The sequence below is a fragment of the Anomaloglossus baeobatrachus genome, chromosome 10 (assembly GCF_048569485.1).
Source record: "Anomaloglossus baeobatrachus isolate aAnoBae1 chromosome 10, aAnoBae1.hap1, whole genome shotgun sequence".
Classification (NCBI taxonomy): domain Eukaryota; kingdom Metazoa; phylum Chordata; class Amphibia; order Anura; family Aromobatidae; genus Anomaloglossus; species Anomaloglossus baeobatrachus.
The window spans coordinates 44,051,090-44,065,519 of NC_134362.1; the positions used below are offsets into that span (position 1 = coordinate 44,051,090).

Consider the following 14,430-nt stretch of genomic DNA (forward strand, 5'->3'; position numbering starts at 1 on the left):
CCCAATTGTCTGGGTCTCCCAATAGGAGCTAGAAGAAAAGGAATTTACGGTAAGTAAACAAAATTCCCTTCTTTTTATTTCACATTTTAAAACATAAGCACAAAAATACCCAAAATTACATAAATTCACAGCAAGAAATCCTCAGCAGTGGGTGAGCTGGTACCATACAGCGGTATATATAGTGATAATTCATACAGTAGCAGGTCAGCAACAGTTGGCAGTAATGTTCTATATAAGTAGACTATATTAGTAAAGTGCAAAACACATATCAATTGGGGGCTTTAACAGTCTATCCGCCTCCTCCTATAGTGATATAGTCACTGTATAGCATGAAAAAAGCCTAGGTATTGAACCTGTACTAACCAGTGATGTGGGTACCGCAACACCCGACTGTCCCAACGCTCGTTTCACCTTCTTCAGGGGACCCACTCTTGCAGTACACACACACACACACACACACACACACACACACACACACACACACACACACACACACACACACACACACACACACACACACACACACACACACACACACACACTATGCTAAGCTTACCTTCCATTCCCTCGCCGGCCTCCTGGTTCTTGTAGTTCGCTGGTACAGGATCTCTATCGGGTAGCCAGCGCGATGATGGAGAAACTTCCTCTGTCAGCTGCTACTCAAAGGCAGCGTGCTGGCCAATTAGAGGCAAGCGGCTCATGCCTTTGACGTCAGCGTGCTGGCAGGGGAAGGTCCGACATCAGTCGCGATGGTTACCCAATACACATCCTGTACCGGGGGACTACAAGAACCAGGAGGTCTGTGAGGGAACGGAAGGTAAGGTGTGTGGGTGTGTGTGTGTGTGTGTGCACACACAATAGGGGACCAGGATGGGACATTGAACAAGTTGTGGAAGGAATTCTCAGCATTGCAATGATTTCCTATGGGAAATCTTGCTTTGCTAGGCGAGTACTTTTGTTTACAAGCACACTCCCAGAACGGATTGTTCTTGTAAACCAAGGTTCCACTCTATTTAGCTTACAGTTGATTATCCCATAATCTACACCTCCAAAAAAAACTTTTTGCCACTCTTGATGATTTTTCTGAACCCCTAAATTGTTTGCAAATAAAGCGACAATCACCACTGTGTTTGCACATTGTTTGTTCTCGAAAAATTAAAATTAATGTTCAAAACTGATCTGTTCCAAATTGAGTAAGGGGTGGGCCATTTTGATTAAGTGGTCCGTCTGGCTTTCACTATGTGGTTTGTTGTATTGATTCGTTTATACATGATGCATTTCTAAGCTCTTAATAAATAAAATCATGGGCTATGCTCACCAAGTCATGAGTCTGACATTTTCACTCTGCCCGCGAGGGCTCACAGTCTACAGGAGGAGAGAGGACCCTGCCCCCGAGGGCTCACAGTCTACAGGAGATGGGTGAGGGCAATTTACACCTGATTTTCTTTTGCCTTAATCTGGCCCATACCCTTTTTTTTTTTTTTTTTTGTTGCTGTCTCTATTTCTCTATAGACCTTGCAGTGGTTATTTGCCTTGTTACTGTACCTGAAGAAGAGGATAATGTCGACGTGTTTAATATCGTCGTTCTGCATCACTAGGGTACTTTGTCTGATCCGGAGAACCAGGTACTTGGAGGTTTGATATTCTCCCTTTTTGCTCATGTGATTTTTTTTTTTTTTTTTTTATTTTTTTTTTCTTCCCAAATGCTAAAAAATTTACTGATAATTTTGTTTCCTATGAATTTGGCCTTGGTGCGGATCAGATTTGTGAGCAGTGCTATGTTATAGAAGCTCTGCTGTATGGAATGTTCTTTTAGGCTATGTTCACACACTGCATCTTTTCTAAACCACAGAGATGCAGCGCTTTGGACCCCGAAAATACGCACCCGTGGCAAAAACGCATGTGTGTTTCACGCCTTTTTACCGCATTTTGCCCAATGCATTTTTTTAAGTCAAATCTATTGACTGGAAGGGCTCAAACACTGGCAAAAAAGCAAAAAGAATTGACATGCTGCATCTTCAAATATGCAGCCAAAAAAAGGTGCTCTGCGTAGACAGCAAAATAGAAATCTCATAGACTTTGCTGGGAGAAGGAAATGCATGCATTTAGGTGCATATTTGTGACCTAAAGTGAACCAAAAGACACAGCAGTGTGTGAACAAAGCCTTACTGTTTCCAATACCAACCGGCAGAAAGGTGACAATGGACTATAATCTCTCGCTGACACAAAGCACATGAGCGTTCAATATCGGTCTATCCTCCTCTTGGCACTAATCTACTGTAAAATAGTTTCTATTTTTTTTTTTTTTTTTTTTTTTTAAATTTCTTGAGATTATTGGTTTCTTTCTATGTCCAGATGGGCAAAGGAAATATCACCAACCCCACTGCACTGTTGAGAGCCTAATCAACAAAAATAAGTGGGTCCAAAGCACAAGAGCCTAATGGGGTCCCCATTTTCTTGCCTAAACTCTCGCCATTATTTTCTCACGGAGGGCTTCCTTTTCCACGTTGCTCTTTGATCCCGTGACCTTCCTATTTGTGTGCTTCCTGCCAGCCCTGCCCTTTCCCTCTTACTTCTCTACCTTTTTCTTCTTGCCTTGTTGTTGACCTGCTCCATTATTTATTTCTGTATACAGTGTGTTCACCCATATCCTGTCCATCGCCATTAACTTGAGAACGGCGGCAGCTATAGGCATAGAAGTGGTGTCTAGGTATAGTAAAGTATCCATGCGCTACGCAATGAAACCACCTATAGCGCCACCTAGTGGAAAACAACGGAGTTAGCATTTTTATCTCAAACGGAACGAGATGGAGAAGAAAAGTAAATTAAAAAATTGTAAGGAATCATCAATTCAATACGAATCGACACCTTGCATACAGAAATGCTATGATATGAAACCCATGACCCCCCCCCCCCCCCCCAAAAAAAAACATTGGATGCTGGTCACGCATATGGCGCTCATTTAACTTTGATGCTCAAAGTGGCCCCCGTCAGCTGCAATGCACATCTGGACTCTGGACAGCATACTGTATCTTGCTGCACATTGTGCAATATGGTAGGTGACACGTTTGCACAAGCATCTGTGATACGTCGTCGTAGGTCCTGCAATGTTGGTGGAGGGGTCGCATACACCTGCTGTTTGATGTGACCTCACAGAAAGAAGTCCAATGGGGTCAGGTCAGGTGAGCGCGGAGGCCACTCCACACAGCCACCACACCCAATGACTTGTAGGAAGGTCTCCATGAGCTTCATGTCCGCAGCCTTGTGAGTTTTACACGTTCTAATCATAGCATTTCTGTATGCAAGGTGTCAATTCGTATTGAATTGATCATGCCCTACAACTATGTAATTCACTTTTTTTTCTCTATCTCGTTCCGTTTTCGAGATACAATTGCTAACTCCGTTGTTTTCCACCAGGTGGCACTATAGGTGGTTTCATTGCGTAGTGCATGGCTCCTTTACTATACCTAGACACCACTTCTATGCCTATAGCTTCCGCCGTTCTCAAGTTAATGGTGGTGGACAGGCTTTGGGTGGACACACTGTATATCTCTCAAGGGCCAAATTGTTTTTAATGGTGATGTGACACATCCTCATCCTCCTCCTCTCCAACCACAGGTGGAATACATGACTCCTTTACTGCAATGTCAGACTCGAGAGGTGACTCTTCCCCCTCCAAAGTTGATTGAGGTTTTCTATTAAGGGTTCTGTCACGTGAACGATTATTCCATCCATAGGGTCTCAGGACTTGTAGCCCTTTCTTGCCACACTCCTTTTCTGATCCTTCACTAGGCTAAGGTAATGCTTTACCTGCTTCTTTCTTAATTGCCCAAGATGGTTTCCGCCTCCCATCTGAGAAATGTTCTATTTCTGCACATTCCCATCTCCCTTAGAACTTTCACTCCAAATTTTGCCCTTTTATTACATCCTTCTTGCATAATGGGAACTTTTTTTTTTTTTCTAATGGTTCCTTGGAGTGCCAGGAAGGGATGCCAGGCTCTAATGGCTATGAACGTCTGTATGACTTGGGTGTTGGCGAGATATACGTTGGCAAGGTCAACAAGCTCCCAACTTGCGTCACGACACATTCTACTTCTTCAGTAATGGAGCATGCCTATTCTGCGCTTTTTTTGCACATCTGCAGTTTTACAGGGTGTACAAACTTTTGTTCTTTCATGCTTCTTTGGGCTGCAGGATGTTGTCACTATAGATTAGTGGGCTTCCATAACTTTTTCTATATTTGTTTCTACCCAGAGACTGCTTTGGGATGGTCCAAGTGTTCCCAGTGCCATGAGCAAAAAAAGGGGATTTTAAGAGTATAGACTATAAAAATCCTTGTTTAATTATGTTAATTGGGGGACGCAACTCCCAACGCTAAAATAATTTATTTTTTTCGTCCAGAATACTATTGTCTGTCTATGCTTGACTACTTATCGTTTTATCTCTCTGCCTGAAGAGGGTGTATAACCTGATTTAGAGACTTCAAAACTTTGCATTTATGTAATGTCAGCAGGGCCAGTTTTACGCAAAGTAGTGCCCTGGGAAAAAGTTAAAAGTGGGGCCTCAACTGCTGGCATATTGCACCATCACATATAAACTTTTAAATTGTATTTACAGGAGCCGATTACAGACCTTTTAAATCAGTGCGATCGACTATCTCGTCCAGCGCATGCATAAGCCTCCTCACACAGGCTGATAAAGAACGATGGGGTTAGATCGATCAGTTATAGACCATTCTGTTTACATCGGACAATGTGCTGCCAAAACAATGGTCCTGATTCATTAAGACTGGCATTGGGCTTGCCAGTCTTAATAAATGAAGCCACTGGAGTAATGTTCACCCAATTCATTGAAGGGCACACACCACTTAATGAATTAGGCATCTAACAAGTGCCGTGCAGCTCCAGCACAAATGTACACGCACATATCTCTCAAAACACACACACACATCTCTCAACACACACATTCCATACATAGATATACACAGAACCACTGTCAGTACATAAGTGTGGTGCCAAAACCACTATCAGTACATGTATACAGCACCAAGTTTAGTACCGTGATGAATTGTAATATCAGGTCAGCCCCATTAAGAATTTTATTACCTGAATCTACAATTCCGATTGTGTCCTTACCAATGATAAGTAGATCTCACAAGCTACCAGCCATCACCAGACTACTACCCATACAGGAACCACAGTACTGAAGAGACTCAGGCAGTATCACAAATAAACATTTACATCCAGGTACCTTTTATAGATGACATAATCTCAGTTTGGAGTTGTTCCCTTTCCATATGTCCCCATGTAGTACAGACGACTTGATGAGATTTCACTTCCACAGCTTTTCTCTCCAGGTTTCAGCAGCACTTCCTGACATGATGCCCTTAAAAATAAATATATGATTATAATGCCCCAGAAATGAAAATATCTCTGATGCTTCACCCCTAAATAAATAATTGCTCCTCACAGTGCTTTCTGCACAAAATAGCCCTCCGCACACTGCCCCTCTATATAATATCCCCCCCACACACTGCCCTTCTATATAATATTGCCCAACACACACTGACCCTCCCCAAAAGAGCCCCCCCAAACTGTCACTCATACTACATCTCTGCATTAAATTCCCTGCTCCTGGTTATGCTATGCCTCCTTGCACAAACCCCACCAATTTGCAGCATAATGTCATCCATTGCCTCATGACGTCCCCATTTGCTCCATAATGTCCCACTTTCCCTCATAATGTCGCAATTTGCTCCTTAATGTCCACCATTGACCCATAATTTCCCTTAACACCAATCCACCCCCACCGCAGCCTCCTCTTCTAAAATGATTCCACATTTTATCTTCGCCTCCTCCTGGAGCATTTACTGGTGCCTGCCATGTCCTCTCCACCTCTGCAGCCTTGCCGTCAGCGGCATGCTAACCCCATCATGCCATTGCATGTTGATGTGGGCGCTGAGGAGCTATCTGCCTCATTCCTGGCGCCGAACTGTTCAAGTATATTTAAATCTGAAAGACGTGAGTATGTTTTAATAAAAAAAGGGAGGCTTGGTCTCCAGGTTCCTGTGTGCGCATGTTGTGCAAGCCTGGATTCCTGCAGTGTTGAGGACCTTTGGTGAGACCATGGTCACATGAAAATGGTATCACCAAAGGTAAGGTCTTTCTGCCGTCATAACTTCAGAAACTGGAGTGAGAATACAGTAATTGTATGATCACTGCAGTTTGTGCTTAAACCACTGGGGGCCCTTCAGAGATTGGTTTGCCCACCCCTATCTCAGGGCCTTGATGATGTCGTTTGGCCAAATAATTGTTCGACTGGCAGCTATCTTGGCCATATGGCGGTGTCATATCTGAATGAGAATATTAATATAATGTTCGCTACGGCAGCTTCACACGCACATACCTGCTCTGCGACGTCTCTGTGACTGCCGAAATATTCCTCCTTCATGGGGGAGGTGCGTTCGGCGTCACAGCGACGTCTCTAATCGGCCGGCCAATAGCAGCGGAGGCGCGGAGATGAGCGGGACATAACATCCCGCCCACCTTCTCCCTTCCGCATTGCCGTCGGGACACAGGTAAGGAGATGTTTGTCGCTCCTGCGGATTTACACACAGCGATGTGTGGAGCTGCAGGAACGACAAACAACATCGTACCTGCGGTCGACCCGACATTATGAAAATGTCCGACATTACACAGATCACCGATTTTCGACGCTTTTGCGATCGTTTATCGGCGCATCTAGGATTTACACGTTGCGATGTCCGTTACCGGTGCCGGATGTGCGTCACTAACGACGTGACCCCGACGATATTCCGGATGCGATGTCGCAGTGTGTAAAGTACCCCTTAGAGTGTTGGCCGAAATCATTGATAGCAGAATATTCAGCCAACAGTAATCTGTTTATGGGGGGCTTTATACTCCTATGTTGCTACTGATGCCACTATTGATCAAATCCAGGCTCACCTCACTCTTTATTGATTTTCTACAATAATTAAGGCAATCGATCCCTTCTGATTGATCAGAATTGATCATAAAGAGTTGTTTAAGGGTCGATGAACCTACAAACCCAGCAGCATTGTGTTTAGACGTCCCGTAGACCAGTCTGGTCATATGTCATGCCCAACAAAGCATTGTCCAACTGACCAGAGTGAAGATAGATTTATCTAAGTTGAACTTTTACCTGGTCCTTCTTCAGTATTGCACTAATGGGTGTTACTTTTTTATTTTATTCATAGCATTGTTACTAAAGAGTCCAACTTTTTTGGCCAACTTTACTCATCATCGAATGAACCTGCTGTCACGGGTGGCAGACCGTCAAGTGGTTTCTGGCTATAGAAGGTCACATCGTTTGGCTGCACAGAATGCTCCCTGACATTCCATTGTTCCTGTTCTCATTATTCATTGTACTAGGTAGCTTTCCTGCTGGGTTAATCTCTTCCCCTTTTGGACCCAGCAGAAGCTCTCCTTCCACCCAGCTGTTGATCATCAATATTCTCCTGGTGCTTAAATACTCCCATCTTCCCTGCATTGGTGCTGGTGATATTATTCCGTTCATTCTAGCTCTGGTTGCAAGCAGGTGGCTTGCTCTCATCTTTAGTATCGTTGCTGAAACTTTGCTGAACTCTTACCTGAGTCATCTGTAGATAAGTAGTTCATGCTTTTTCTCCTTGTGTATCCTCCTTGTGTCTTCCTTTTAGAGTTTAATGAGGTTGACAAAGTACTTATCTCACCCATTCCCTATTTAGGGTCCAGCACTAGGGATACCTAGGGTCAGGTATCCAGCTCGGCGCATAGGTGCGGAACCTATATAGGGTGGTGAGGGACCCCAGGGACCAGTGGTAGGTTTGAGCAGTGGTCACTATCTCCCCCTTATATATAGATATAGGGGTCCCCTTCCCTTACCTTTCACAGCTCGCTTGGTACTTCCCCAGTACCTAGCATAACACCTGAAGCTCCTTCCACCTGCTTTCAGCCTTTCATTTAGGTGTTTGTTATACAAATTAGCTTTTTCCGGAAAGAATGAAATCTATCTTGTATGGGTCACCTACTCTAGGTAGCTACCCTATAGGTTAATGTTCCAACATTGCGACATGACTAAAGGGTACTTTACACGCTGCGACATCGCTAGCGATCTCGTTAGCGATGTGACACGCCAGATCGCACATGTGATCGGCGCTATAAAAACGACCTATGTGCGACCTCGGCAGATCGCATCTGCGATCTGGCGTGTCAGATCGCTAACTAGATCGCTAGCGCTGTCGTAGCGTGTAAAGCAGCCTTAAGGATATTACCCAAGCCAGAAACTTGTCTACAGACACCCGTTTCAGCCTTCTTGTCCTTCACCGGTGTAGTTTAGTGTTGCGATGCTGTTAAAGCAGCTTTTCAGGTGGACTGTCTTGATTCTAGAGCAGTATTGTTTTGAACATGTCTGACAGTTGTGGATTTATCAGACGTCATATACGTGTGTAATGCAGACAATGTAGTAATAAAACAAGTACAAGTTTATCTTTTCTTTTCTTTCTTTATCATATCGATAAAAAAGCACTTTGTACAAGACCAGGACTTAACATCACCAGCCCAACACAATGCAATTTGCCGTACACATTAGAAAAATTATACTAATAAATATGTATAACTGTACAATTCATAGTTTACATTGTCATCACCGTTACTCTCAAACTTTTGAAAAAAACAGCAGTTCAGGAAAAAATATCCTTATACTTAAATCGTAGCAAAATCCTACGTCATCTTTTATGGCACGCCACCGCACCATAATTTTGATACATATATATATTTTATTTTTATTTTTTCGATGCTTTTTAGTAAGCATTATCACTTTTTATTTTTTAACACAAAGTTCAGTTTTACATCAAACACTTCCTCATCTGAAGGTGCAATTATCCAAAATATAAATATTCCATGAAAAAAGGCACAAGTAGTTGTGTACCAGAATTTTCACACTTCACGTCAGTGAGCCCAATACAAGAAATTCAGCCAGATTTGTTAAGGCCAAATGTATGGGATAAAGAAATTTGAAAACGATAGGATTGGAAAATTGTTCTACTTTTCAGGGACATACTGCTCGGAATTGTGCAATTGTTTTAATTTTTTTATTTTTGGTAGGGGGAGCTGTTGCCAACATTGCACCTTTAAATATAAGGAAGAGAATATTCTCTGGAAATATCTGGGATTAATGTAACCCCAGTCCTTACTACATTTTGTCAATTACATTTCAACTTTTGTGAAACTTTTTTACTTTTAAAATGTAAATACGTTAAAGCTCAGCTAAAAACAGGAGAAATCCGGTACAAATGATGTACCCAAAGTGGGATCAGAAGGTCTAAGATATGTTGGATAGGGGACAATACAAGCCACCAACCAATTTATAGAGAGTGGTGACTTGAATTTTTGGTTTTATTTCCATTTTGAGGTTCTACAGAATTTTTCACCAAAATGTTTTATTTTTTTACCCAAATTTTTCAAATTTTTTCCCACCCAGTTATTGTATCTCTAAATGTTTATGAATTAACGTGCTATAAATTCATACCAGTGAATCAAACAAAGCTGGTATCTGATTCTCTTTAGAAATGTTTAGACCTTCTGCCCAAAATTTCAGATTAGAACACAAGGGATATAATGTTTTTTTTAAGAGTTGAAATCAAAATTGGAATAGGATAAAATAAAAATATTCAGTTGGTTGTAATATCAACACATACCATATATATATCATTTTTTTAGTGTCACTACGAGTGAATACTTCTTTTTTGTTATGTAAGACTACTTACAACTTCCTTCGCAATATACACTTTTTGTTCTCTTTCCGACCAATTCTTAAAAACCCTTTTTTTTTTAAATTGACAAGTTGTACAAATGTTTCAAAACAATGGCCCGTCAAAGATGTAAGGTTTGAACAAATGTTTCCCAGTGGGAAAATTTATCTATATATGTATATATTTTACAGGTAGAATGTGTAATGTATTTATAGATGTCGTCGTTGTACATTCCGTGATCGGAATGTAAGCCGGTCGTGATGGGCCATTGCTTTTTACCATTATTATTTTCGAATGAAAACAAAAGAGATCTCTTGTAAAACGTGCACAAAATTCAAAGAAAGAGACTAGAGGAATGAAAGAGAAAAAAGGGAACAAAACAGTTTTTTGCGATGAAAGGGAGAGTCGTACGACGCAGAAAGTCGTTCTTTCTCTCCCACGTTGTGCGTCTTGATTTGTTCTTAATTAGGCAGGAAAAATCTGCTCAGAATATGACAATATGCCATACATAGCGAAGTAAGTCACAGACTTATTTCAAAACGAAGGTTTTCCACTTCCATCTGTAAAACAAAAGAAGAGAGGGAATTAGTTCAACTTTTTCACCAAGGATTTTGGACAGTAAAAAGTTAGGCTCACTTTTTGGTGACTAATGCTTTAACTACTTGACTAGGTCATGCATTACGTACATTAAGTCATTGAATAATTAAGATATAATTTTACAGTAGGCACTTATCTACTTTTTATTTAATAAATATGACTTTGAAGGCTTCTACTAATAATTTACCTTGCTGGAAGCCGTCTTGCAGCTCAATCTGGAGTTGATACAACTCATCATTAAACCGGTCACATTGAATCTCTGAGGCACCTGCCTCAAGGTCTGTTTTGTAGGACATCAGTTCCTCTAAGAAGTTACATTCTTCTGGCGACAGATCAGTCGTCACGTTCGAAGTCATGGATGGAGATGCGGAGAGGTTCCCTCCTACTTCATCCTCCTCCAAGGGACTACAAGGAGACCCCATGGCTGCAAAAGGTGGAGAATCAGGGAAGTCCTTGAAAAGGCTGCAAACCGGATGGCTACCGGTGGGGAGAGACTGTTCTTGACACGTCAAGAAAAGAGAAAAGTCAATGCTCTTCCAGGATCGAGGAAAGTTAGGATTAATATCTGCATCTGGAAGACTGGCAGGGAGGGAAACACTTCGACATGCCAGTCCATGGCCACTCAATACCACACTCTCAGAGCATGGAATATCTTTAGCGGCCACATTACTGAAGACGTTGGCCAAAGAGCCAATCTGTTTCACTAAGAGATCGATTTCGTTCTTCTCTTGCTCTGAATACCTGAAGATTACTTGGTTGATGGGTGATGTCTCTGGGGTCACTAACCCCTCAGGAAGCATTGGTAGATCCACAAAGAGAGGACTTGGTATTTCTGGAACTGTCATGATTGTGCAGTCTCCTCCATCTCCAGGACTATCAGGGGTTGGTGGCAGCTTCTCATAGAGGGAACTGCAGTAGGAGTAATAGAGTTCTGGATTAAGGGTAGTACTGTCCTGATCAGCAGATGTCTGTGGAGTACTTTCTGAAGCCCCAAAGAGGAAAGTACAGCTTTGGTGTGGAGTGTATGGAGGAGTGCAAGAAAAGTCTTTGGGTGGCGCAGTCCCAGCTTGATCTATCCTGAAACTCTGATCATATGATGTTGGTTGGTAAAGGGAGAATATAGACTGATTTTCTAATTGTCCTTCAGTGACAACAGCATCTTCCATAATTGGTGTAGTATTCTGACACAGGATGGGATCTTCTGGACTGACGGCCACAGGCTCTGAAAACTCGAAGGAATGGCTGATGCTTGTAGGTGTGTTTGCAAGAGGAGTGAACACTTGATCTGGGCTGGAAACATCTGCTGGCGAGAGAAGGGTCTCTTGGTAGGAAGGAGCCCCAACTGGGAAAGGAAGTGGAGACTCCTCTGAAGTCAACTGTTGCCTCAGGCACCAGGCTTCCGAGTCACTGTGGATAATAATAAAAAATATTGTTTTAGATAATTCAATCATTAGCACATACAGATATATCATTATATGTGTTAATGAAATGAAAAATATTTATGTGAACTTACCTTATTATATAGTTGTATGATATAATTGGAGTATCGGTGTTTTCCAGTAACATCAGCGAATACACCCATATCCACTGCTGATCTCTTGTCTGCAGACGTAAAACCACTTCTGCTCTGCATTCACCAGATTCACTTACTGCAGAGAAAAAATTTGAGACGTTAGAAGGATACAAATTGTGAATGTATTTACTCCTAAGCCCTCAGATTTATACTAATGCCCTACATGTAGTACCCCATGTTTAGTGCACATGATATAAACTTACGTAGTCTGAAATGCTGGGTAGACATTTGTGTCACGTCTTCAGGGTGGATCAGATTGTACCACGACTTGGAGGCTAAATCATTTTTCTCAAAGCCCAAATGCAAGAAGGAGCTGCAGAAAAGTGAAAAAAATATGTAAATTAATTATATTTCACAACATTGGTATATACAAATAATTTGAAAAAAAATTAATAAAAATAAGGAGTTGTGCAAAATTAATATTTACCTTTCGGAAACATCCAGAACGGAAAGATCCTTGGCATGGTGACTCTCAAAGAAGTCCATCAAGAAATGGTTGTGAGTGACTTTGGGTTTGGGGTCAAGAGGAATGCAGAAGGCGGTGAAGACTGGATTTGATGACCAGTAGGTTCCAGAAGGGGCCTGCTGAAACCTTCCTCTAATAAGGACCAACTTGTTGCCTGCACTCTGCCTTCGTGCGGTCTTTGATGTATTGAATCGGCATCTGAACATTCTCTCTAAAAAGACAGGAGGGTATGGTGTGATTAGTTGCGTGATAGTATAGTCATTTTATCAGACCTATAAACTATCTATTCAAGGATTAAAATCATATAAACTGCTTCAGACACTTACCACTGTCAAGTGATGATGGAAGAGATAACTGGTTCCTCATGACAAAGTGATCAGTGGGGTCGATTATGTCATAGATGCTATCTCCTTGAGCCACCAAATCCACCTGTTGGAGTAAATACAATGACATGATAAGACATAGATCCATTGCTTCAATGTAATTTAATCAATGACTGGGATCTGAGAATGGATTTATACAGGTATCTACTAATAATGAAGTATCTGAACTTTCAAGGTCTACATTTTAACAAACTGACAATACTAATTCTTAAACTTCTTCACAAATCTTGGTAAGGATTGGGGTTCACTGACACAGTAAACTTACCATAGAATGTCCGAGATGATCCGTCACATTTTCAGACACGTATATCAGTTTCCCTTCACTTGTGAAAGTTAATAGGAAGCCGGGAAGGTTGTGTATGAAATCTTGTAAGTCTTGACTCGAAAGTAGACCTTCCAACGCGTTCATCTGTTGACCTATTGGACAAACAGGAATAAAGAACATCTTAAAATACAACCGATTATTTGAATCCATGTATTCATTGTTACACAAGCATAACGACTCTAACATTCAGGACCATGGAGAGGGACAAGTGAAGACTTTGGAGATTCAGGACCATGGACAGAGGCAACATGACGGCACAAATGAACTATTTCTTGAGTATTTTAGTAGGAAAGTACATTGACCAATGATTTGATAACAGAAGTAGTATGTTTCATGAGGGCATGCAACAGGTATGAATAGGGTCCAAGACAAGTAGAGGCTACGTTAAGTCTGGACCATCAATGCCACAAAGTTTATGCTTTAACCAATGATAAGACAGCGATAAACAAATATAATATGAATTCACAAAAGATCCCCAAATATTTTCCAGTAGCATCTTACCTCTTGAGAAGAAGACAGACTTCCTTGTGTAGATACAAGCGAGCGACATGATGTGCAGGTAAGATAGCCGTACTTTATCACCTTCCGAGATAGGAAGGAGATCCTTCAAGTTTCGAATCTCTGCATTAATTTGATCCCTTCTGGCTTTTGATGCACCTTTCGTAGACCTATACATTTTGGATGGGGTCTCTGGGTTGCTGGGTAAGCGTCAGTCCAGAGAGCCCCTTTCTTCTTTTCTCTTCTCGTCTTCGTTTTTCGTTCTTCTGCTAGTCTTCTTCTTCCCGATAATATTGTGGTATTCCTGATCAGATTTCCCGATGCTTGTCTCTGGGTTGTGGTTTAAAGAACTGTAGCTCATGTTCTCTTTATATAGTAACCGAGGAGTGTGTGGGCAGGTGAGACGCAATGGGAGGGGGGGGAGAAGAGTGGAGTTTATCATCAATGGGTTTGCATGGTTAGGGAACTGCCTTTCTCTGCTATTACAGGCGAGCGTCATCAACTCATTCGGATGACGCTGAGCAACGGGAGAGAAGAAAAAGGAGGGGGTCGAGTAAAAGAAGAGGGGTGGGGGGTGGGGGGGAGGCTGGAGAGAGCGATTTCTGCAAAGAGCCAAATATCACATTCTGTACCCAATTTGGACAGAAACTGCAGACAATGTTGAAAACGCTACAATTCCATCCTATACCAAAACACTAAATCTATAACTAGAGGCTTATATTTTCCTTATTTGGATTCTCCACAATATATATAGCCCTTCTCGAATTCCTTTTACTAGGATGTTCCATTGCATTGACCACTATAAGGAATACCGAA

At 41.8% G+C, this 14,430-nt stretch overlaps 1 protein-coding gene across 1 annotated transcript; it reads right to left on the reverse strand.

The window, feature by feature from the left end:
* Positions 1 to 8,503: 8,503 nt before the first annotated feature.
* Positions 8,504 to 14,136, reverse strand: NPAS4 (neuronal PAS domain protein 4). Its single transcript, XM_075326430.1, has 8 exons — positions 13,618 to 14,136; positions 13,057 to 13,208; positions 12,735 to 12,837; positions 12,370 to 12,619; positions 12,146 to 12,255; positions 11,883 to 12,018; positions 10,557 to 11,776; positions 8,504 to 10,332 (listed from the first exon to the last, which is right to left on the reverse strand). Exons 1-8 carry the CDS (start codon positions 13,790 to 13,792, stop codon positions 10,307 to 10,309), a joined length of 2,172 nt encoding a protein of 723 aa, XP_075182545.1. The 5' UTR covers positions 13,793 to 14,136; the 3' UTR covers positions 8,504 to 10,306.
* Between the last annotated feature and the right edge of the window lie 294 nt (positions 14,137 to 14,430).